The sequence below is a fragment of the Brienomyrus brachyistius genome, chromosome 8 (genome assembly GCF_023856365.1).
Source record: "Brienomyrus brachyistius isolate T26 chromosome 8, BBRACH_0.4, whole genome shotgun sequence".
In the NCBI taxonomy this organism is placed as follows: domain Eukaryota; kingdom Metazoa; phylum Chordata; class Actinopteri; order Osteoglossiformes; family Mormyridae; genus Brienomyrus; species Brienomyrus brachyistius.
In genome coordinates, this window is record NC_064540.1 from 19,462,268 (window position 1) to 19,489,011 (window position 26,744).

At 45.8% G+C, this 26,744-nt stretch overlaps 2 protein-coding genes across 4 annotated transcripts in view; one reads left to right on the top strand and one right to left on the bottom strand.

Annotated features, from left to right (window-relative positions):
- LOC125747266 (metabotropic glutamate receptor 4-like) overlaps positions 1 to 17,410 on the bottom strand; it is a 398,550-nt gene extending 381,140 nt beyond the window's left edge. The window contains exon 1 of the mRNA XM_049022267.1: positions 17,397 to 17,410. The gene's annotated coding sequence lies outside the window, so the exon portion shown is untranslated. The remainder of the gene's footprint in view (positions 1 to 17,396) is intronic.
- LOC125747270 (protein kinase C and casein kinase substrate in neurons protein 1-like) overlaps positions 1 to 26,744 on the top strand; it is a 54,844-nt gene that overhangs the window by 16,959 nt on the left and 11,141 nt on the right. For 2 of the 3 annotated variants that reach the window (XM_049022270.1, XM_049022273.1), the window contains one exon: positions 24,830 to 24,956. In XM_049022270.1, coding sequence (XP_048878227.1) covers positions 24,897 to 24,956 — 60 coding nt within the window. In that variant the 5' untranslated portion in view covers positions 24,830 to 24,896. Of the gene's footprint in view, positions 1 to 14,369; positions 14,873 to 24,829; positions 24,957 to 26,744 lie in introns of all 3 variants that reach the window. The other variant, XM_049022271.1, reaches the window with a different exon arrangement.

A 26,744-nucleotide genomic window follows, 5' to 3' on the forward strand; every position in this document is an offset into this window, starting at 1 on the left:
CGCCAACTCTCACGCATCTGGCATGACGCTCACCCTTACGTGAGAAATCTCATGGCAAATCTATATCGTTCCGCTCTAAACCTAAAATTAGCGACATCAAAAGTGTTGGGGTAGTCTGCAAACCCTACAGACTATTTATAAGGTAATAAAACCGTGACATACATGTAAATGTGTGTGCAGACTTGTCTCAAACTGATGATGTCACTCCAGCCAGCAAAGTTGACAACTCTGTTCCTGCCGTGAGTGACACTCAAGGCTTGGTAAAGCTGTGGGCTGTATGAACCTTACAGGAGCCCCTACTCGCCCCTCCCCTCAACCCTGTTTTACCACTTCAACTCTTCCCCTCACAGTTCTGTGGTCTTAGTTTAAATGCATTGCACTTCTCCACTTCTTGATAGAAAAGAGAATGTTTGTTTGAGCTGCCTCTAGGTTGCTGAGGGCTGTGACAGCACTCCTGCCTGAGCAGTCTGTAGTGTGGATAGCCACAGATCAAGCCAGCACTGTTAGTGGGAGTAGTACACAGTACAGCGTCCTTATTGGCTAATAAAAACTGTAGTCCCAACAACATTGCTTATGATTGGCTGATATTATAGCCTATGTAAACTGGTGGCTAGATTACGCTAGGCTTATTTACTCTCTGATGACATTGCCAATTGACTTTAATAATATTTTTGCTATATCATGGTTGAAAAATTTAGGGAAAGATGTTGGTTAGAAAACAGAAATGTGATACATGTTGATAATGTGATACTGTGTACTAAAATACAATTTAAAAATAAAAAGCAAAGGAAACAATAGGAGCTTTAATGCTTATCAGTCATTCTTAATCATCTTTATAATCTTTCCTTTTTTATGGCAGTTTTATTGTCACTATCTGCCTCAATTCTACATGGTCGTAATTGTAGTATAATCCTGGATGAGATATCAGTTTATATTTCGTGTATATTGTGGATCAAAGAGCTTCAGAAGCGACTGAACAGAGAGCCTGCGTCAATCGCTGCCTCTCACAGCCTCGCCTGCTGTTCAGCTGCCGGGGGAGGGTCCAGTTGCTGGTGGGGGCTTCACCCTGATGTCACTAAGTGATGATTCATCGGCCTCCATTTAACTGTGTTTTTGTTTTCTGTCTATTTTCAGGGTCCGTTTTGAAGGTCGTTGGTGATGTGTTATCTGCTTAGCTATGACTTGAATTGGTGCAAAATAAATCAATATAATTAAATGTGATGTAAGGACTAAGGACAGGGAACCACTTGGCAAACCTGTGCTGCGCAGTGCAAAGTAAATCCCAGGCTTACACACATATCATAGACCCTTTCATGCCTAAAACAGCCGCAGACACTGAGACGGATGTCTCCAATCTTGACACACAGGCACAATTCACCTTCTATGTGTCTTACAAACACACATATTTGACATAGATATTTCACATTTTGACTCATTAGTCTATAGGGCTGACTATAGACTATAGCTCCTGTTAATATTAGTACATTCTGTTCAAAGTGTAGATAATTATGGTTTCCATTCCAAAAGTCAGAATTTTTTTTACTGGTACTGTGCATATACATGTACACACAAACAAACGCACATCCCATCAAAAAGCTGTTTTAGTAGATAAGCAGTTGAAAATACCATCCTGGGTTAGGAGTCAATGCAAAGCATTGCTCATTATGCCATGTCTTTTGACACGCATGAAAACACTCCCTGGCCAAGCAGAGACATTGCTCATGGTTTCAGCTTCCATGTCCAGTTTCAAATTCCAGTTTGCAGTAGGTGGACACTGACAGTTTGGGGCGATGCCTGGTTATGTCAGAAACTCGGGATTGTGGGTAAGGAAAGAAAAAGGCTGAAGTTACGTCTCCAGCAGGTCAGTTTTGGCTGGAATTCTGTCTTTATTAAAGGGGATCTATGATATTCGGGCAAGGGGACACCATGGGTGGTTTTAAGGAGAAGCTTGGGGCTCTTATGGCTGGGTATGCTTAAGAGATCACCCAGGGGGGGTTTGGACCGACCAGTGAGGTGCTGGTAGATAGTGGGCTCTATACGCAGCATTACTGGTATGGAAACGGCTGCCAACACCCACTTGCCGCCCTTCCCCCCACGTTCCACTCTGGTCTGAAACTGCGTTACATAACCACTGTAACCACTGCAGCACAGATGTGATCTGAGAGACGAGACGCTGCATTTCGTTTTTGCGTGACATCTTACAGCCCTCAAATCTGCGGCCCTCAATCTGACGCTGATTCATGTGCCGTTGCATCCTGCGATAGAACATAAAGGAGTCATGTTAACCGTGCATGGTTTACGTTCTGACGTTTCGCGTGATATATCGGGATTTCTTAGCAAGCTGCTGTCTGTTATCCATCCAGTCATCCTCCCTAACCGATCATCGGAGGTGGACTAACTTTCCTGGGGGCCCCAGGCTGTCATGGGTAGGGCCTCCCCTAAGGGGGCATTTCAGCTATTTTTTGGAGCCAAAAGAGAAACGAGAGAGAAGTAAAAATGATGGAACGTCAATGATATATTAATCAGAGTGTGGTGTGACAGCAAATTCGCTGATCAGTGGGAGGTATCACACAGGCAGATCGATTGGCCAAATTTAAGATATATTATTATATATTTCAACCAAAATTGACATTTAAATGTTTTGTAGTGATATATGTGTTTTGTTACAAAAAAAAATGTCAAGACCAGCAGGGGGCCCCCTAGAGCGCAGGGCCTGGGGTTGTTAACCCCTTCTTCCCCAGATTCTGTCCCTGCTGCTCATCCTGTACAGGGACACAGTGAGCCTAGAGCAAGTCTCGGGAAGCACAGCACACGAGGTAGCGGACATTCTGTCTGTCCATTGTCGGACACACGCTCATTCGCACAATTATAAGCAACGGCCAATTCAGAGACACTGAACTGAATGTTTTCAGACTGTGGGAGGAAACTCAAGAACTAGGAGGAAAATCATGTAAAGACAAAGAGAAAATGCAAACACACAGAACCAGTGGAGGGAACTGGCCACCTGATCCTAGGGGTATGAGGCCTCTGTGCTAACCACCAGTCTTTAATATAACGTAGATTATATACATCCTGTTTTCTGCATTATTGCCTATTCTATGCATGAATCTTGAGGTCAGCTTGCTAAGATGCTTTACCGGAGCCGAGGGTTTGGAGGTCTGGCTGAGAGACATTTTTAAGGTTGTTGTCATTGGCCGCCCACCTCTACAAGAGTGTGCCTGTGATTTGAGACCATTGATGTTCTTTTAGTTACATGCAGTCACAAAACAAAAAAAGGTATTGTCAGCACTAGATAAGGATGAATTCCAGTTCACAAAAAAACTGGTTAAAAACAGAAATAGGGAATGTAATTGTCACGATCACAGTTGGGTAAACGGCGATCGTGCGGGCTGGCTGGTAAAGATCAGGCAAAACAGTCAGAAATCGGGGCAAAGTCAGGGTTTATTGGGGGGAAACTAGAACAGGGAACAGGGAACAGGGAACAGGGAACAGGGAACAGGGAACAGGGAACAGGGAACAGGGAACAGGGAACAGGGAACAGGGAGACTACCATCACCAACCACAACTAACCACAATGACGGACAAGGTGAACAGGTAAGACCAGGACTTATATAGGACGGGACTAATCAAAGTAAGCGGACAAAGCTGGAGACGATCAGGGAAGCACACGTGGGTAATCAGGGGGCGTGGCACACACGAGGAGCCGACGAGCCGGGCATGACTGTAATGACCAATCGTAGTCAACCATCACTGACCCTGTGGCAGTGAGCTAATCAAAGCTAGCTGGGCTTTATTAGCTTTACCTGCATCTGCAGTGCTGGTGATCAGTCACCACGGCAACATGAGAGATCACTCAGAGCCAGCCCCACACCATTAACCTTTGTTATGCTGACACTGTTAGTGGAAAACGTTTTGGCACAATTATGATTAATATTGTTATTTTAATCTGTTATCATGATTCACATTGTGAGCTATTACTTACAGGTAATAAATGCAAAATGTTCTCTTTTTATTTTTTTCTTTCATTTATTTTCTCTGTAATTAAATTAGATGTTTTGAAATCTGTCAGGAATATTTGACTATTCAGCCATAGTCCAGAAATAGCCTAATTGGAAGCTTCTTTAACATTTCTGTTAATTTGTACTGTCCGGGATATTTTTTTCCCACAGGCCAAAAGCATGCAGTTAGAGGAACCGTTAGAGGAATTTTCAATACTGTGTGATTGCGTGTGATTCTAAAACTCATAATGAACTGGCATCCAATCCTACACTGTAAAAAACAAATTGCCTTTCAAATTTAAGATAAACTGTTCCTCTATTGAGTCAAGATAAAACTAGCAAAATTATCTGTAAGAAAACTGTACTTAAGAATGCTGTCAGGATCGCGGGTGTGCGGGCAGGCTGGCAGGTAGGGAAGGATCAAGCAGGCAGGCGGAAGTCTGGGAAAATGGGGAATTATTGCGGGATGGACGACTACGAGGTGAACGGGACAGCACTGACATCGACTAACACCAGCAAACATCAATGACGGACGAAAGGCAAGACGTGGACTGAAATAGACGAGACTGGGCGAAAATAATCGGACACAGCTGGGCAAGATCAGGGAAGCACACGTGGATAATCAGGGGGCGTGGCACAGACGAGGATCGGACGAGCCGGGCATGACAAATGCAAGCAAATTAACCTTATTTATAAGATGTGTTGTTAGTCAGTTTCTTAATGAAATTAGAATTTTATCTAAATATAAGAAAATTATACTTGCTTAGATTTTCATTTTTTGCGATGTGGGAATCCCTTATCTAAGCCCTGTGCTTCCAGTGGGGTCATGGTGACCCTGTACTGGATATGCAGTTACAGTATATAAGATGGAAGTTCAAAGTTCATGTCCAGTATCAGTTTGCTTGCCTTCATTTCGGTACTCAGCAGTGGTCCTGGCAGAATGGCTCACAGCTGGAGGTTCTTCCCCTTAATGACTTTGGTTTGTTCTGATACCATGGAGAAGATGGTGTGTGGCAGGTGTGGATCCCCAAGGACGTGGCCCAGTGCTGCTGCAGTGACGTGATCGATGGCAGTTAGGTGTGGCGTGGCGGGCAACAGGAGACAGCAAGGTGCTGTACTGACAAACAACTGCTGCATTACATTTCTTGTGGGGTCATTACTGAAGTTGTTTTTACACCAGTATCTCCACTTAATGTTCCCTGTTGTCTGAAGAGCTACACGCCATGTAAAAATCATCAGTACTCCTAACATGTAGGGGGCCATACTTTTAGTACGTACGCACATTTTACAGATTTTTCGGACCCCCCCCCTCCCCCCGTACGCACACGTACGCTGGGTAGTTGACCCCCCCCGTGTACATATGCATGGGTGATCGTCAGACAACTTGTGCACTGCTTTTTGGAGCTACAAACGTTCCTGTTAACTTTGGGGATAACTAAAGAATGATGTCATGAGATTTACTGTAATAAAATCACTTTCAGATAAAACTAAATGGGTCGCCATTTCCATAATGTTACAGCGCCTTTTAAACCAGATTTTTCGGAGGTCCGTGGTGCATTGCAAACCTGTTTTTTTCGTTTATGAGATATTGTTTAAACAGAGTCCGATCGTCTTAAAAAACTCATGTCGCATTTTGAGTTATATGCACGTATGGAATGCAATCCAGCAGGCCAGGTATCGTGAACGAAACACTTAATTTTGAAATTTCTCAAATTGATTCACCCCCCCCCCCCTCAGCATACGCACACATACGCAAAATTCGGTCAAATTGTTAGACCCTCCCCCCTTCCGTGCGTATGTACTAAAAGTATGGCCCCTAGCTTAATAGCATTTTACTCTTTAGCTCTCATCTCGTTTATCACCATATGATGATCTCCAGGTATCCATAACCATATTGAGGGTTGCGTGTGAAATTCCCTGTGACAGACTGGCACCACATGCAGTCTGGACGCTGTCTTTGTGCTTTTCTGTTTGCCCCCATAGACTCTAGGCTCTCTGTGTCCTTCTGCTATATCGAAGACTGAAGGATGCATGTATGCTTTTGTGTATCTCCTCCTTGCCGTATCACACCACAGCTCAGATGTTTTGCAAACCTCTCTTTGCTCACAGTAGTTTCCTGGTCTAATAGTCGCTTCTTGCATCATAGATCTGACTTGTACAGGTGACATATATCAGCGTTTCTTTCTATAATGCAAAGGCTTCCAGAGGACTGCACATCCTGTTCTGCCTAAATATCTATGTCCAGGCTCTGTCCTCCCCAGCTGCAGCAAGAACAGAAGGGTCTGTGGCTCCCTCTATTACTGCCCCTTTGCCTGTTCTAAACACAGGATCTATTAACAGAGGCCGACTTGTGTTGCTCTGTGACGCAGGTCTGATGCCTGGAAGTAATGGGCTCGCTCAGGTCAGGGCAGGTTAACTTTCATAATCGCCAAGGTTTCTATATTTAAAAACCCTTTTAATTTCCTCCACAATCATTTTAATTTACCATGATGCCATCTGCATAATGGAAAGTCCACACAATGCAATCATCCACACGGACTGATCGTTCCTCGGAAGCATTGGCCATTAAATCCTGAGCTTCCTACTCCGGTGAGGATCCAGACCTCTGTGTCTGAGAGCAGGAGAGCACTCTCGATTCATTTGAGTGATTAATGGCCCCAAAACTTAGGAAAGTGATAGAAGGTTCACAGTGTGGAAGCACTTCTGCTCAACTCAGGGACATCACAGTGTCTTTGGACTAGGCTAGTTGGAGCTACGTTGTCTTCTGCTTTACGACCTGGTTGAGATGGCTGTCACCAGTGCCAACTAGACCATCAGTTTCACTTGTCATGATGGATTTTTGTCTGATAGATGCCCAATCCACCTTGATCTACTGCTGTTGGATTTTTGTGTTTGTATGTGGTCGGGCAACAATTGGGTTATGTGGTGCGTCTACTTTAATTTGTGAGATTGGATCTTAAAAAACTAGTAAACTTAGAACAGAAATCTAAAATTCACAATATACAGTACCTGTAAAAACTTTGGACAGAACTATTTAAAAAGACATCAAAAGTATAAAATAATTTACATGAAATTATGCACTGACTAAAACAATTAATTGGTTGGAGGTGCAACCCTAACACTTGGGAATCAGAAAGTTGCTGGTTCCAATCCCTTGGTCGGCAGAGTGATCCCACCATTTGACCCTTGAGCAAGGCCCTTAACCCCAATTGTTCCAGGGACTAGCTGACCTTACTGTCTCCTCTATCAAAGTTTCATGAGGTGGCTTCCTAAAGGTGGTCCCTCATTGGCCGCTTTTCCTTCAGTCTCTGGTCAAACTCCCCCCAAACCATTTCTGCTGTGTTTAGGTCAGGTGACCAGATCATGTGCTGTGCCATTCTGTCGCTCTCCTTTGTAGGCAACTTGGCGTGTCCCACAGGCCCCAATGCCAATTATTCTCCTTCAAAAAAAAAAGTCAAGCCCCAGCTAAAGTTGACTGAGCCCCTGGTGCTGTGTGTGAGGAGTTTCTGAGACATGCGGGTTTGTCTGGAACAGCAATTACAGTAGCTAAAACATGCCCATCAAATACATATGGCCCATCACGTCAGCGGTGCCATAAATGAGGAAGGATCCTTGAGTTTAAAAGCGCCTCCTTGACAATCCGAGGGCTTTTTCTGTCACTGACAGGGCAGCTCAGATCCTCTGATCGGCAAGTCATCTCTCATTTACCTCCACCGCTCTCCCTCTACCCTGCCGTCGTGGGATTTCACTCTAAACAAGTCCCATTGCCAAATTCATTTTCACTTTCTTGAAATCTGCCAAAAGTCCCGGAATCGGTCGCTGCTGAAAGGAAAATCTGGCAAAAACACGTCCCCGTTCCTATGGCAGGTTCCTAGGAGGGAAGCTCAGGAACCATTGGTCTGCCTCGGTCACATGACCTGGGCTCATGTGACCATCCCTTCAACACTACGCTAGTGTTGAGGAGTACTCATAAATAATGACATTCATTTACTCCCCTTCCTGCTCTTTGTTTTGTTCTTCGAATACAGTTAGCCGGGTCCCTTCTAATCACTGGCACCTGCAGGGTGGCCTTCGGTCTGGTGAAACACTTTGTGCTAATGAGTCAGCGTGTCATGAAAGAGCACTAGCTTGGAGGCGGAGTCTGGGATGTCGGATTTCCTCTTTGTCATTTTATAGCCTCGGCTGGCCTCTCCGACGTAGGGCTGAGCTGCTAGCAAAGTATTGCTTCATAGACGTTTTGGATCCGGCAATCTCACACCTCCTTCCCAGGGACGACTGCAACCTCAAAACGGCATGTTAAGGCTTAATTATCGTTATTAAAATTTTCCCAGAGCAAGTAATGATTATATGTACCTGTAGATACGGAAATTAGTTTAATAAATTCAGGTAAAGTGCTTGTGTTTAACAGGGTGGCCACCTAGTTATTTATAATAACTCAGTCGGCCCTTTGACCATTAAGGAGGCTCCACCCCCTGAAGAAATACAGGATGTATTTTTCAGGGGGCTGAGACAAGAAATAGGGGGCTTAACCCCCCCCAAATAGCATCTAGAACTGCCTGCGTCTACAGCTGTGGCGATATGGTATGAATAAGCTATTTGGAGGAATGCTGAGGACAGACACTCCTGCTGTGTAATCGTACGTGTTGTCTGTGTCTTTGGAGGGGAAGGCGGCTGTGTGAGGCACTGCTTGAGGATGGTGTACCTGGATTTTTCCAAGGTGCCCGGTTTCCAAATGGTGACTAACATACTAACATACAGTCCGATTGATTTCCTGTCCTGTGGTTCAGCTGGAATCTGGATGAAGTCCGTCTTCTTCTTCTGTTTTTTTTTTAGTACGACCACAAGGACAAACACAACAGCAAACAGCTTTATAAATGCTGGTGTAAAAGAGTAAAATTGCATCTGCCTTTGTTTTGTATAATTACACAAAGATCTACCAGAGACTTTTATATTGATACCTGGTCACCAGGCTGATATTCCCCATTATATTTCCCCTCCCCCACGGGACTCTTTCCTGTAGCCCGGAGGCATGGAAGGAGGTAGGAGCGGGTCCCTGTTGCGCTCACTCTACAGGAATAATATCTTATATATATTTTATTACCAATAACTTTCCTATGTGTAATATAGTTATAAGCATATTGATAGTATTAAGTTAATAACATTATATAATCCATAGTAATATAATAACAGCGATATAGCTTTGTATACTGAGGAGCGTGTGGTTAGCAACCTGGATTAATCTGCCCCCTACGGTTGCCCCTGGAAGGAGAGGTGTCCATTTACCCCCCAGTACTTTATCAGCCAGTGAACAAGTGTTTCTGTGATTACCAGGAATAAAACTGGACGGTTCAAACCACGGTTCACTCCTTTATTTGACCGGCGGACCACGTAACATCAAACACCACGCAGAGGCAACACCCCATCCGCCCCAGTTACACTGGGCTGTATTAAGTTTGGCTGTTGAGACTAAGTTAGGCTGTTGAGACTAAGTTAGGCTTGATTCAATGTGGTGGCAGTATTTATTTGAGATATAGCTTGTAATAGTATTTCGGTATCATTAAATTACCGTGTAAGATGGCATGAAGTGGACTCTGGCTCTGAGTCTCCTAGGGGCCTTTAAATGCCCAGTGGGGGGGTTGGCTGGCCGGCCAGCCTGGAATCTGTTAACAATGGCATCTTAATAATTGATGGTGCTGCTATAAAAATAGTGGCAAATCTGATGAGCACGGAGGAGCTGACGTCCAGGGGGCCGCGAGGCTGGCAGGATGCCTGGCGGAAGACTCCATTAGCTCAGTGGGGGAGGGGGGCCATGGTGGGACTCTGACGATCCAGGAAACTCGATGCCAGGTCTGTGAGGAGAACGGGGGGAAGCGGCGACGAGCCTTTCGCGGCACCCGTGCTGCATGCGGCACTGTCGACCTTGGGCTTTGTATCTGCGAGCCTTGTGGATGCTGCAGTGGTGTGGATACAGCAGTGGGAGGGGGGCGGGCGGGGGGTAAAGAGGTGACTCGAGGTTTTTCGTGCATGAAGGTTATGGCGACGCTGGGGGGCAGGGAGGGGAGGTGGGTCGCACACGCGTGTCACAGGGAGCGAGATGCAGGGGCTGATAAGGGGGCCAAAGGGCCTGGCGGTTCCGCTTAACGTGGGCCTGTTCGGTAACCGTTTCTGCAAACACCTACAGAAAGGCACTGCATTTTTTTGTCCATAATCAGTATGAAGTAAAAGGTTTACCTTTGTCCATAAAGGGAGGGGAGGGAGTTAGGACTATTCCATGGGGCCCTAATTGACATAATTTGACTGGGGTCCCAAAATGATACACTTTCATAGCACCCCTGCCTTTGTCTAATTAGTGGAAGATTAAATTACTATAAAGCGTAGCTAATCAAAACAGACCTTTTTTGGTGAAGTAAGAATGAACTGCAGAACTGGTTCTCTTTCAGTGCCTTTTGGGTTTCTCTTCGTAATGCAACATTTTCCAGCTTTTCCCAAAAAAAAGTTTGCAGCTAACAAGTGGTGACATCGCCTGTCGTTTTCAGACCCGGCTGGCCCAGGATGTGGTGAGCTGCCGTCAGGCCGAGCTCGTAGGCGCTGCCATTTCTAACACCTTCTCCCGCGCTCCTGCACCCTTTAAGGAGCCGTCAGGAGCACCCATGACAGCTGGGCGTTCTGTGGCACACACCGAAGCAAACCCGCGTGTGCCACTGAATCTACCCATGTGGCTTCTTGTTCGCCCACCACAGATAAATCAAGGCTGAGATCTGAGCTACACCTCACCCATCCAGTCCGGGGCAGCCAATGATCATCCTCCATATTTCTGTATGAGTACGACTGAGAGCCCTCGTTAGTTTCAAAATAGCACCAAAGAGCCCACCGAGTATGAGCACGTTAATGGTGCATTTAGAACGTTTTTTCTTCTTAATTTATTCTTAATTTATTCATAAATTTTCCTTAAATGAATTTAAAGTGCAAATTAATCCTCATCAGAATACACAAGACAGTGATCCCATGAATACTTAAATAAGGGGGAACGGCAACCTTAGCAGACACACACTTTGATTAGAAGTGCCCTCATTGCCTCATTGTCCAGGAGCTGCCAGAGACCTTTAAAGGGGGTGGGAGACGGTGATAGAGCTAATCACTCAGCAGCATCTCCACCTGCACGATTCCACTGCTTGGGTAATAACATCAAAGTACTACTGAGGTCACTGTGACAATGCAGTTCTAAAAAATGAACCGATTCCAGGGCAGAATCTCATAGATCAGGGGACAAATATGAAATGTTTAATTAGACTTTTTCCTATGAGCTCAGAATAAGATCAGTTCAGTACTGAGTTACCGAATGCAGATTCCTGCCATGGTCAGATAGTAAAGCTCCAGTTTTACCCAAAAATATCAAGTGATGTTCAGCTGAAAAGATCACTTTACTGCTAGGTCACTGTGGCAACCCACAGAACATCTACCTTCCATCTGACCGCCTTACTCCTTCTCATAATATATGTATATTGTACTTTAACTGCAATTAGATCATCTGTTGTTTTTGACTTTGCAATTAATTAAATTGTGAAAATAGAAATACTCCATCAAATATTTGCTATCATTCAAGCATCACCTGGCCCCTACCTCCTGGCCTCTACCTTCTGGCCCCTGCATCCTGGCCTCTACCTCCTGGCCTCTGCGTCCTGGCCCTTATCTCCTGGCCCCAATCTCCTGGACTCTATCTCCTGGCCCCTACCTCCTGGCCTCTACTTCCTGGCTCCTGCCTCCTGGCCCTTACCTCCTGGCCTCTATCTCCTGGCCTCCATCTCCTGGCCCCTTTTTTTCCTGTCCCCTACCTCCTGGCCTCTATCTCCTGGCCCCAACCTCCTGGCCCTTATCATCTGACCTCTATCTCCTGGCCTCTACCTCCTGGCCTCTCTCTCCTTGCCCCTACTTCCTGGCCCCTGCCTCCTGGCCCCTATCTCCTAGCATCTATCTCCTGGCCCCAACATCCTGTCCTCTATCTCCTGGCCCCTACCTCCTGGCCCCTATCTCCTAGCCTCTATCTCCTGGCCCCAACATCCTGGCCTCTATCTCCTGGCCCCTACCTCCTGGCCTCTACCTCCTGGCCCCTGCCTCCTGGCCCCTACTTCCTGGCGTGCCCTGTCCATGATGTTATATTCCAAGAGCAACAGCCAGGTGCAATTCCTTCCGATGGTCTCCCACCTCAGATGTTCCCATGGCCCAACAAATACAGCCTTCACATTAACAATGGGTGAAACCGCCAGTGAGGTATAAATCACACTGATTACACGGTGTCCTTTACAAAACCGGTAACACTTCACTTCATGGGGCACAAATACAAATACAGTATTATGCTATTAATTGTGTATTAATTAACCACAAACTAAGTCTTACTTATTGATCTTTAATGCATTGTGATGCATGACTTATTTCAGTAGTGCATCGTTATGCAGAGGTTGGTAGCTGGACTCTGGTTTGTCGTGTAATTGTTTAGCTTGTCGCGTAGGTCCGCCGGCATCCCGGGCTGTTCCTGCTCCATTCCCTGGAGATTATTGAAATATGAGGGAGCAGGTGTGTAACTGGGCGGCAAAGCTCCAGAGAACCGGAAGGAATGCGTGTCCTACGACTGCTTTGTCACCCTGTCGATGTCACGGGGAAACGCTGACAGCCCTCCAGGATACTGGACAGGTGCTTGATGACTGCACCCACCAAACCCCCCAGCTCCCATGGGGGTGGATGCCCTTTGCCAATCTGCCCTGATTGCGTCTGTAAACCCTGTACCCCCTATTACATTATGACTTAAATATATAGTTGCTGAAATATTGCTACTTAGTATTATACTTGAAACTCCATAAATATAACGAAAACAGAGGACTAGAGTAAGGGGATTCTGTCAATCACTAGCAGACATATGTGATGTTACATAGAATATTTCACTGCTATCCTCTGAAGAATAAAGGTAATACCTAACAATGCCCTACATATGAGGAAATATGACAATATTTATTAAAATATATATTTTATTATTATAAAATATATAATAATAAAATATATAATATATAACTATATAATATAGTATAACATAGTATAGCATGGCATAGCATAATGTAACATATATATATATATATATATATATATATATATATATATATATATATATATATATATATATATATATATATATATATATATATATATATATTAAAAGTGATGATACATGACATAAGCAGGTATATGTTCACAAACACCTACTGCAATATTCACAAATGTTTATAAGAATAATGTCAAAATGTAAGTGGTATTTGCCTGGTATGAAGGGAAGTGTTACTGAATAAATTATTAAACCTGGCAGCTGAAAATTGCATGAAAACAATGTTTTTTTTGCAGCAGCAGCAGCTAAAATAGATTTTCTATGAGGGACAGATAAGCTCGGTTTGCAGGTATCGTTTAGACGAAGGGACCATGCGATGGTTTCATTTGCACCTCTGTAACGCAGTGGAAGCTGCATTTTGATGTTCTTTGGCACAGACCATAGCTTCAGTGGCTACTTCATGTGGCCCAGAGAGATAAAGCTTGTTCCTTTGACCTCCCAGTAATATGAGAACCTCTGTTGATATCAGCCTTCAAAGCTCCCCTGTGCTGGAACCTTAGACCAGTGTTTCTCAACCCGGTCCTCGGGGACCCCCCCGGACAGTCCACGCTTCTGCTCCCTCCCAGTCACCCCGACCTGGGATGGAGTCTCCATAACCACCTTAGACCCAACCCCCCCAACCACCCCTCCTGCACACAAACACAAGATTGTTTGCCTCTCAATGTGGGGACTTTGTATTTCCTCTCCCGTTCAATGTAGAACATCTGCAGTAAATCTCATAAACACACAACCTTTTTATAAAAAAAAAAGGAAATTGCAGTAGTGCTTAGCGACTGCAGATTAACGGAAGAACATCCTGACACATGCTGTGTTTTGGGGTTTCTTGCTCTACAGCAAAGGGAAACGCGCATGCGCACCCTTGCACAGAGATCCCAGAGACATCACACGTCTTCTGAGCACTTCCTCCTCTCCGCCTGTCCTACCTTGACCTCAGGTTGCTGCTACTGAGACCAGTGCCGTGGTGAAGGGTGAGGGGAGGGGTTTGGGCGGGTTGGTCTCCAGGTTCTGTCACTAAGCCTGACCAATCAGCAGAAGCAGGTAGGCGATTCTGCTCCATTGGCTGGACCTGGCCAATCAGCATGCTGTCACATGGTCTCTCGGTGCCAGTGTAGTCTCCGGTCATCCCCAGACATGACAACCCCACCCCCCCTCACAATTTTCTTCTGTCTCTGCCCCCCTCCCTCCTCCCCATATTTCTCTCCCCCATCCCCCCAGTGCAGCTCTGCATGAACCATCCAAGCGGAATGTTATAGGATTATGCGTTAGGCCACTGAAGAACTCATACACACACACACACTCACACTGTCACGCACACTGTTACACACACCCACATACACACACACTGTAACACACACGCTGTCACACAAACACACTGTCACACACTCACACTCACTCAAGCACATACACACTCACACACACTCATGCACACACACTCACTTACTGGCTTCTGCGCACACACACATACACGAACACACACTGACTGACACGCACACACAGACATCCACATGCATACACACATGCGTGCACTCACTCACTGCCTTCTGCGCGCACACACACACACACACACACACACACGCGTCACTGAGAGTGACGAGTGGGCGACTGCAGTGCTCCACATTATCTGCACCACAGATGGGCTCTCGTCGAGGCCAGAGCTGAGCCGTGAGATAGCAGCCGGACACAGGGGGGTGGGAGATGCCTCAGAGCTGTACCCTGCGGGCAGGTAAGCCTAGGGACTGCACCCATGTCCTGTGCACAGTGGTTACCCCCCCCGTCCCCCCCATGGTGAATCTTGCGTGAGTCTGTTTTTCTCCCTCTTTGTCCCCCCCGTGTAGCTCTGGAATGAGCACATTTCATAAGAAGGCTCCACGTTCCCCGAGCCCGTTACATAACAGCAAAAAAATAATCCACTCCACAGCGATGGGGGCTGCTTTAGAGGGCCTGTATCATCCAGGGGAATCGACCGATGTTCTGAGGGGGGGCTTTGAACGGTAATGAGCTCCCTGCAACCTGCTGAGCTGAGACTCGCAGATGTCCACGCTGGCTTTAGTTCGCGACGCCTGGATTTCCTTTTCGCCTAAGTTAGACAAATCCTGGTGTAGATTTTTTGTACTTTTTTTTTTGCAGTACACTTTCTCCGTTCAGTCAAGCCAAAGTGGACGGAGGAGTTTGCAGTTCTTGCAATTTATTCTTTACAGGCTTCTATTGAGGGTAACCAATTATAGCCACGTCAGAGCTACTGTAGTGACCCTTTTGGGTCCTAAAGTGAGCAAAGCTCCATGCTTTGGCAGTATCTACTTGCTATGCCATCACCCACCTCAGTGCAATGTTGTGTCTGGAGGACTAATTCTCCTAGTGTTGCAAATCTTGGTTAATATATCATATGCCGGGTTACTTGTTAATGGTAACCAGGCTCCACAAACCGACCTGGTAATGGTTTGTGTGAAATTAGCCCAGTCACCCAGTAAATACAGGTGTGCCTTTTCGTGACTCTTGTTAATCCTCCTGTATACATTAACAGGCTCCGGAGTGCATATACACGGGCCTTACTACTAGTGTTAAGTGGCTCTAGGAACATAAATCCATGTTGTTGCCTCCCTATGTGCTAGTATATATAAATTAATCATATTGTCAGCTTCTAGTTCTTAGCAAATGAAAATGAGGTATTGATTCTAGTAGGAAATTCTTTAAAAGCTGACACCTGCTGGTCCCCAGTTGGGAATCGATCCCAGGACACATGGTGTGAGCATTAAATCCTGACCAGTAGCTTCCCCCCCCAGAGACTCTCTGACATATAAATATCATGACTTCCCTGTGTTTGTTATTTAGATGAAATCCAGTGGTTGGTATCCCAGTGCACAGCCATGGAAAAAATTTGCAGATCACAGCACAAGTCCCAATTTATTTCCCAAGCATCTGTGAATAATATATATATATATATATATATATATATATATATATATATATATATATATATATTGTGGGACTTCAGTCCTGCTTCTAGGAGCCTGATACGAACTGTCCTAGCAGTGCACTTCATACCTGCACTTAATGTTCCCCATTCCTTTTGAAGGTCACTTGATGTCATCCCATGATTCATGAGAAGCTGTCAGATAAGTTGACAGTCACCTCTGGCATTCGAATGTTGCTTCTACCCTCCACCTGGCTGGTTTCTGGTCGTTCCCAGTGTCTCCTGCTTCACCTTGTTCTTGTGTACTGCTCTCTTAGAAATGTTTAACCTGGAAACAACCTGCTGCTCTGTCTGCAGAACCAGGATTAAAGCAGGATTTTAAAAAAATGCAGATTTGTTTAAAAATATAGAGTGGTCTCTTTTTTCTGTTTTCCCCGGATATATATGCAGTAGATTTGTCATAGTGGTCATTCACTTAATGTATGTAAATCCCACGTGCTATTCAGTCTCTTACTGTATATGCATGTATGAATCAGTCATACTCCCCAGGTTTCCAGTTAATGTGTCTTCCTGTTATCTCAGTTATCCTGGGCTTCCCTGCGCAGTGTTGGAGTGAGAGACACTTCCAGTAATTTGATTGGGTAACCAGGGCATATCATAGGATGTGCTTTTTGTTTACTACCATATAAGGATTTATCATTCTTGCTTTCTGTCTCTCCCTTTTTCACTTTCTATATCGCAGTAAAAGCTCATTTCATACAATTGACCCAAATAGTCGCTCGTGACCTTTCCTTCTTCCCTTCACCCCCTAAATTAAGGCTTCCAGTTGTCTCCCACATGTCATTCTAAAAGGAGAACCCCCCCACCAGCACTGAGAATCTGGGACCTGACTCGCTAAGGGATTTTCAGGGGCTACTCTTAAGGAGACATGGGGGTACAAACATATTTGCTGTGCTCCCAGATAACAGAGCATTACAGTAGTCTAACCTACTGCATACAAAAGCAGGTATTCATTTCTCAGTGTCTTTAATAGTATGGAAAGGTCTGGCTGGATGACTAGGCAGGCCTCAACAACATGGCCGGCAACTTTGAGGAAGAATGGGGAAGTGAATTTGGGGAGGATTTTTGTGACTGGTTTATGCATTTGTTGTTACGGCAGGGCATGGCAAAGGGAAGGATGATGGAGCAGCTGCAACAAAAAGGGGGTTATTACCAAGCAGAACAGAACCTGAAGGAGAACCACAAAATAAAGGGACCACGAGAGGTCAAAAACAAAACAGGAAAATTATGAACAGACTAAAGAAACCACAAAATAAACACAACTGGAGAACAGAACAAAACAAAACAAAGAGCAGGACTAGGAAACAACCACAGCTACTAAGACACAATAATGACAGAGCAGGACAAGGTGGCTAGTGACAAGACAAGTGGGGACAAGACATGTGGAACAGGGACAGATGGGCACCAATCCTGACATGTGTCGGTTAACTGGTACTTGTAGATGAGATAAAAAGGGTTCTGGAACCAGCCACCCTCTTACTGGTAATGAAGTAGATTGTAACTCAGTGTTATATCTGTGCCCCACTAATGAACAGCAAAGGAATGCCATATTGTGTAAAATGTATACAATATTAAAAAATTAAGTGACAAACATATAAAAGCAAGGTATTCTACATTCAAAAAAGCTCAGATGGGAACTCCAGCACAGGCAAAGTGCTTATATTTTATTTCCGTTGTTTGCAGTTCATTGAAGACACAAGGGAACATCTCAGTGGTGCAGACTAGCTTCAGCTCAGCTCAGTCAGAACTGAGAATTATACCCCGTCCAGGTGAAACAGCAGAATACTGTAAATCCACCGTGAAAAATCCATACTGGAAATAATCATAGGATACATGAAAAGAAATCTGCTTTACAGTTCAGTTCAGGTCAATGTACTTTAATGTACCGCCTTTCACAACAGTGGGCCCAAGGTGCTTTAGATGATTTTGTTGTAGTATATTACTACATGATTTATACAGAATAATACAAAAATTTGGAAAAGGGAAGACAAAGAATGGAAGAGAGAGCACCCCTCCATGGGACTGAACCAGGACTCGAACACGTGGGGAGGCAGGGAGCACGGATGGTCAGCAAGCACATTGACACATTAATGGACAAGCATCGTAGATTAAAATGGCATTTACAGCAGCACCAGCAGCCATAGTTATGGTGTCTTATGCATTGGGCTACAGGTGAAAGCTGGATAACTTACATGTGATTTAAAGTCTAATACGGATTTGGCATCCTGAAGATAGGCTGGCAAACCATTCCACAATATAGGGACCCTGTAGCAGAATGCTTTGCCACCAACTTTCACTTTATTTATATGTGGCATGACCAGGAAACCTGCATTTTGTGATCTTAATTTATGATGCAGCTTGTAAACTTCTAGTAATTCTTTTAGGTAGGCGGGTGCTAGACCTTTAAGTGCCTTATATACTTATATGTGGGAGAACTTTGAAGTCAGTCCTGAACCTAACAGGAAACCAGTGTAGGGAACTAAGAGCAAGGGTTGTGTGTTTGAACTTCTTGCTCCTGGTGACAATTCGAGCTGCTGTATTGGTGTTTAATGTGCAATGTGAGCTCCCAGATAACAGGCATTACAGCAGTCTAACCTATTGTATACAAAAGCATTAATTAATTTCTCAGTGTCTTTAGTAGTAAGGAAATGTCATAGTTTGGCAATGTTACATAGGTGTAGGAAGCACCCTTCAACACTGCATCGACGTTTAATTTCAGGGAGACACCTGTATCTAAGGTGACGCGTGAATTATGAGCTGAGCTGTTTAATATTATTAAAATAATAGGCCAGAAAGCACAGGACATGAGGCTGAGGTCCACCCTGGATGGAATGATCTTCTGTAAGTATCAGGGTAGCGATGCTGAGGTTCTACTTCAACAATGGCCTTCATTCACCTTGTTCATGTAGCAGAGTCTTCGTAGGTGTGGTACAGTTTGTCTGCTGTAGTTAGAGCAGTGATTCCAAGTACGGTCCTCAGGGAGTCACAGACAGTCCACGTTTTTCTCCAGGAGCTGGGAGGGAGCAAAAATGTGGACTTTCCGGCAGGAAACTTGGAGGGAGCAAAAATGTGAACCGACTGTGGGTCCCCGAGGACTGAGTTGGGAAACACTGAGTTACAGAGTTATAGCTTTCGCCTGCTCCCATGACACGGCGCTAGCGGGGAGGTCAGCCACACATTTATAATCACTTAAATACATTTACATGTATCTGTTTAGCAGACCTTTTATCCTAGAGCAGCATACAAGCGAGGCAGGTAATACAGTGCAGTCATACTGCTCAGGATGGGCTAAATGGTAAAACGTGTCGGGGAACAGTACACAGTGTGGGAAAACTGGAAAAAGAGCTCGCCTTTCATTTTTTTTTGCACCTTTTGCTGTCTGAAGGCCTGCACAGCCTGGAAGAGCCAAGCTCGCCTCATTAAGGGTGCAGAGTTAACAGTCATGCTGCTGTGCTCGGTGCCATTTCACTCGTGTAGAAACAGCGAGATCTTGGGTTGGCATCCCTTCATGTCACATTTACACGCGTGCAATAACAGGCATTCCTCCTTGGGATTCCTTTATCTGAGATGAAGCTCCAGGCCTGTAATGAGGATTTTCCGGTCTCTGGGGCCTTGGTGGGTGGTGGTTGGGGGGGGGGGGGTGCTTGTAGATGAAGGAGCAAGCGAGCCTCTTACTGAAAATGTCTGCTGTGCTTTTGCACTGATGCGGAAACAGGCAGTTGAACCCACTGCATGTAATGCTTGATGTGCTCTGACTGTACAGACAGCATCTCAGCTGCATCTTGGTTTGAAGTAAAATCCATCACAGGTCACGAGATTAAGAGCTATGACGGGACCAAAGGTTTTACCTTTGCAAATTTGTTATGTGTCGTCGTGTCTCATTGTTCTGCATCACTACTCCCAGTGCCTTACGGATCCATCCTCTCTGTACACCGTCACGTTCCTGCACTGAAGCCTTTTTGTCACTGTAATATGTTGCTTTGAGAGATCTTCACTGCACCAAACCACAAGACTGCCTGACAGGCTCAAAGCACGGTGAAGATTGTCCAAAATTCCATTCTAGTCTTTCTGATTCAGGATTCCTTTTGATTCGCAAACAGCAGCACTGATGTTTGGTCTGGTCAGATCTTTATCCTGATAACGGGTTCAACCATGTCTCTGATCTTGCATTTGTTACCAGAATCAGGACCCTATAGGTGACATAGGCAGCTACCTTGGGCGCCAGCTTGTGAGGGGGACCGAGGGTCATGCCTCTTTGGTTAGGACTGGTTCTGACCGGCATACTCCATAGCATAATTACAAAAAAATGCGCGTCTTCTGTCACAGTTGGACAGGGAGTCTTCAGGACTAGCTTATACTGATTGATTCTTGTCAGAGGATTTGATTATGTTTTCGTATCTCAGTCAGCACCTGGCCTAGATCCCAAGATGGGAAGAAGTCGTTCATGCCTTTTAGATTCTTCGTTCCTGGGCATCTGGAAGTATCTATGGCTTGGCTGCCCGATAATCAGTTTAATCATTGTTGGTCTTTTGTAGGTGCATTCTTCTGTACAGCTGTGACATGATCACACTGAGATCTTAAAAGTGTTTTGTACCTTTCTCAGGTCCTTTGACTGCCCCCAGTCTCTCAGGCTTCCTCCCTCCAAGAAATACTTCCCTATCAAACTTCCCGCCTTTGGCAGAACATGATTCCTTCTGTTCTTTGCTTGCAAAAATGGCTCCAGGCAATAAGATTACAATAACAATCAAATTCCTCTGAAACTGGAATTGCGAGCAAGGCTGTAATGTTGTGGAGCACGTCAGGGTGCGTGTCTGACTGCGACTTGAACCTAAAGAGCAACGGCTGATCTGAATGCAGCGTTGGTGGGCCTGGGATTTCTTGTTGTTCATTCTACACAAAGGTCAGCCATTTTTCATCGATTAAGCCAATCTAATGATTTTACAGACCTTCCCTAAAGCACAGCTTTCATCCCCAGCACACAGCATGCTGCTATTGCTTTTGAGCATTGTCAATAACATTAACGTCCTAATAAATGGAAACGACTCACAGTAACAGTATAACGGAATGTGGAATGTTCACAAGCGTGGATGTTTGGGAAATCACAAGCCTGCCTCATCAATAATAACAACAATAATAATAATAATATGTACATAAAATTACTCAGAATGCACAGTAGCTCCAAGGGTAGCTTCTTCACATCTGCAGGTTCGGAGTTTAAATCCTGACTCTGTCCGTGGTGTTTGCCTACTTTCGCAGTATTGAGTTGGTTTCTTGTAGGTTATCCAGCTTTCACCTGTAGCCCAATAACATGCAATTAATTGATATCTAAACTGTAAACTGAGCAAGATTGTGATTGTCTATGATGGTCTATGTATGTGCCCTATGATGGACTGGCATCCCGCACAGACTGTACCCCAGCCCTGTGCCCTGTGATGGACTGGCATCCCACCAAGACTGTACCCCAGCCCTGTGCCCTGTGATGGACTGGCATCCCACACAGACTGTACCCCAGCCCTATGCCCTGTGATGTACTGGCATCCCACCCAGACTGTACCCCAGCCCTGTGCCCTATGATGGACTGGCATCCCACACAGACTGTACCCCAGCCCTATGCCCTGTGATGGACTGGCATCCCACCCAGACTGTACCCCAGCCCTGTGCCCTGTGATGGACTGGCATCCCACCCAGACAGTACCCCAGCCCTGTGCCCTGTGATGGACTGGCATCCCACCCAGACAGTACCCCAGCCCTGTGCCCTGTGATGGACTGGAATCCCACCCAGGCTGTACCCCAGCCCTGTGCCCTGTGATAGACTGGCATCCCACCCAGACTGTACCCCAGCCCTGTGCCCTGTGATGGACTGGCATCCCACCCAGACTGTACCCCAGCCCTGTGCCCTGTGATGGACTGGCACCCCACCCAGACTGTACCCCAGCCCTGTGCCCTGTGATGGACTGGCACCCCACCCAGACAGTACCCCAGCCCTGTGCCCTGTGATGGACTGGCATCCCACCCAGACTGTACCCCAGCCCTGTGCCCTGTGATGGACTGGCATCCCACACAGACTGTACCCCAGCCCTATGCCCTGTGATGTACTGGCATCCCACCCAGACTGTACCCCAGCCCTGTGCCCTATGATGGACTGGCATCCCACACAGGCTGTACCCCAGCCCTATGCCCTGTGATGGACTGGCATCCCACCCAGACTGTACCCCAGCCCTGTGCCCTGTGATGGACTGGCATCCCACCCAGACAGTACCCCAGCCGTGTGCCCTGTGATGGACTGGCATCCCACCCAGGCTGTACCCCAGCCGTGTGCCCTGTGATGGACTGGCATCCCACCCAGGCTGTACCCCAGCCCTGTGCCCTGTGATGGACTGGCACCCCACCCAGACAGTACCCCAGCCGTGTGCCCTGTGATGGACTGGCATCCCACCCAGGCTGTACCCCAGCCCTGTGCCCTGTGATAGACTGGCATCCCACCCAGACAGTACCCCAGTCCTGTGCCCTGTGATGGACTGGCACCCCACCCAGACAGTACCCCAGCCGTGTGCCCTGTGATGGACTGGCATCCCACCCAGGCTGTACCCCAGCCCTGTGCCCTGTGATAGACTGGCATCCCACCCAGACTGTACCCCAGCCCTGTGCCCTGTGATGGACTGGCATCCCACCCAGACTGTACCCCAGCCCTGTGCCCTGTGATGGACTGGCACCCCACCCAGACAGTACCCCAGCCCTGTGCCCTGTGATGGACTGGCATCCCACCCAGACTGTACCCCAGCCATGTTACCTTAGCTCTCTGTGTTATGCTCCAGGCCTCCTCTGACCCTGACTAGAATAAACAGTTAAAACAAGGGCGGATTGCACAGCAAGTTCAAGCTGTCCAGACAGCTCATAGAAGAAGCATGATACCATTTTGCTTCTAAGAAAGTTTGACCGTCACCCATGTTATAGCAAAACTCACACCTTTACAGACAGACACCAGGCAACACCGGTCATCAGGAGATGCACAAGATACAATCACAGAACATTATTTTATATTTGAGTGAAGGTTACAAAGTAAATGAATCAATTCCTTATTACATAAAGTCCATGTCAGCTCCTCGAGAACAAATACAAAAGTGAAATGGAAAAAAGCGAATACACTCACTGTAAAAAACACAACAGCCGTGGACACTGATACTAAGGGGTCCAGTGGACGACCGTAAATAAGAACTCTGCATTTCCAGCACAGGAGACACAGGAAGAAATCTTGTAAACTGTTGTACCTTTTTCTTAAAAATTCCTTAGATTCCCTGACATCAGCATCCTGAAAACATCCAGCATTTTGCTGAGGACCCCGCTACCCATTTTTGTTCAGGCAACTGTTCAGGTCAATTAAGACGTGGCGGTCGTCAAGGGTGATAGACAAGAACAATAATGAATGAGATTTGACCCGGGGAAACAGAACCGTGCGATATGGGGGTGGGAGGGAAGAACAGAGACCTCGTTTGGGGAAAGGAGTGGATAGATGGAAATAAAAGACATCCATTCCACTCTGATTTGGGAGGAAACAGACACACAAAATCCCAAGTGGATTTTGGTTCACCGGGGACAGCAGCCGAGGGAGGGGTCAGACAGAAGGGTCAGGGAGTGTTTACTGGGGCGGGAGGAAAAAGCATCAATGCTGCATTAGGATTGGGGATGCAAAATAGGTGAAGTGAGTGACCTGTCACCTGACCTTCTGTCCATGCCCCCTCCCATAGCCCACTGTACAGAGGGATGTCTTTCTTGACTCCAAAAACACAAACATGTCCTGTTTCCCATCTTTCTGGTGTTAACAGCCATGTTCCCAGTATTTACTCCCTCTAAGAGCCTGTGCAGGGCTGAAGATCAGCCAGACAGCCTCTGTTTGGCTGCATTTCTTTGGAAATTCACCAGCTGTCGGTCGGCTCCCAAGCACGCTTTTGGCTTTAGGCTCACGTGGGTGTGAGTCACACACTTGGGCTTTGGTATCATAGCAACCAAAGGCACACCCACCCACTCTCCTTCAGCCCGGCAGCCAGGCTTCAGCCCGGTACCCAGCTAACGTAACCGTGGTTTAGTTGATGATGATGCTAATTGTGCAGTTTGTAACAGGGTCCAACTCACATATATAAAATATGATCTGTATTAGTTTGTTTCTGTTTATGATGAAATGACTCAGCATTTGAAGGATTCATTTCATTTTCTGAGCTATTCTCAGTATAGTTAGGCTCAGGAAACCTTCCAGTTGCAGAGTCATTTTAGAAGCTTCTTTGATATCTTTCAGCAAATGTGTCACCTGGGTCCATAATGAATAATTGGGATTACTCTGGCTGAGAAAAGTCAGATCTATTTGAGAATCTGAAAATTAGGGTCATACTTCAAGAATTGTCCAGCAAATTTGGGTTGGCTATAAAAGCACGATCTGGAGAGAGAATATGCTCCATCCCAGATTTGTTTATTTGGTATTTTACACTGCAACTGATGTTAGCACAGGAAAGGCTGATGCTGTGCTAACATGCTAATCACCCCCAACAAAACTAGCCAATCACGTAGCATTAATGAATGCAACACATTTAATTTTTTATTTTGTAGAATGTAGTCAACCTTTAAATGGAAATAGTTTGCGAACCTCTGATTTACAGTGTCTCGTTCGTCTGGATTGCCTACATTCTAATGGCTGCTGTCCTCCTTCCTCTGTCCCAGTGCATGAAGAGTCTCGCTCCATCCCAGACACGTCCAGCTCCAAGCTCACGCCTCCACATCCAGGAAAATGTCCGGCTCCTACGACGAGTCCGCTGGCCTTGAGGAAGCGACAGACAGCTTTTGGGAGGTACAACCGTGGCACTGTTACCACTGATAAGACGCTAAGCTTCCTTGGGTAACTCGTTACTTGTTCGGAAAGCAGGACCTGTAAAGCTAACTCAGATAATCGCAGTGATGGCAGTGGTCTCCTAGATACCCTGACGGTAACTACTAACTTTCCAGCATCAGAACCCAAAACACAATAGCTCTGGGTTGCAGAACTAAAGGCTCTCGGAAGCGCCGGACTTCTGTTACCATAGTCAGCATGTCTGTTAGTATGGATGCTACCAAGACAGATACAAATCAACTCAGGAAGCATCTCAACAAATCTAAGAGTCTCTCCTTGTCACTCGGTTTGCTTTTGACTTATGTGTGAAGGTGGTTACAGGAGCAGGAAGCCAGACGTAACATGAGTCAGCCGTAAACTGGTGGGGACTGTTACTTCTCATGACGACGTGGGTGAAACACTTACATGTACCTGCGCAGGTCTATGTATAACTTCTGTACATGGTGGATTCGATGAACTCTGTCCAAACATGAAGAAGATTTGCTCTACTTAAACATTAACCAACCCCCAATCTGTCTGTGCTAATAACCAACAGGTTACTCTCTTTCTGCTGAAGGATCAAAACTTTGGCTCGCTTTGGTTTCCTTGTCCTCTTTGAAGCATCAGCCATGTCTCTTAGGGACTCATTTTTGACGTGAAGAATATTTATTTCTATTTAAAATACATTTTACGTTAGTGTTAAAAAGAGCTAATTTAAGCTAAATTAATTGAAGGACTTTGGCTGTTACCACGCAGATATATCAGAGCATTGGAACCACAACCACTTTCATAATATAGCATATCAGGGCATAAACTGTTCAAGTTATCACATGGTCTGAGGAATACAGTGAAATTCTCCTGCCACAGTTGCAGGGAAGGGGACATGGTGCATGGTGGGACAATAGGACAAACAACAGTGCAATAAAGGAGAAAAGAGCAGTGCAATGAAAGACAAGACAAAAGACAGTGCAATGTAACCGTCTTGAAAAGTTTTCATGTATGTATTTTGGATCCCGACCTGTGGTGTTTGTTTATGGCTCAGGTCTGCCTCCAGAGGTTTATGTGAGAACAGCAGGCAGACCACTATTCCATGGGTCTTTCCCCCAGCTTTCTTCAGATCTGCTAGTTACGTCATCTTCACCGGGTCAGAAAAGCATATCGTAGATTATGGGTGGTTGAGTACCCCCTCCCAGAAGAAAATGCCCATCAGCATACATTTGCTCGCTTCCAGTCTTCGCGCTCTCGCAAAACTCCGCTTGCATTTACAAGAGCGCCCATCATGCTGCGTCGTGCTGCATTAACTGGCATGTCTGCTAAGTACGAGACGGTGGAGTCGCAGGGATGCGACTTAAGGTGGCACTGAAACGGAAGGAGCCGGCCAGCACTGAGAATCCAAGCAAATGCAGCACTGCAGAGTGACTTGCTGATTTTGTACAAAGGCAGAGAGCATTTCATTTGCATCAGTACATGCTGTACTAAGAATGTGAAGTGGGGGGTGTGGCCATCTCAAGGTGGATAATCATGTGACTGGGGTTATTTGCATTGATTGGCTGTGTCTCGGCATGTTTCATGTTTAAATGCATATAATTACTTGTTCTGTTTTTTTCTCTGGACTGATCAGTGTTCACTTTGTGTGTCAATTGTGAGACTCACTCTTTTTTTTTGGTCACCAAAATGGATGTTTATTGTTATTTTCTTTTCTCTATCATCTTCATTGACACCCTTCTTGATCTTTGATTGATACTTCATTGAAAATTGTCTTACGCCTCC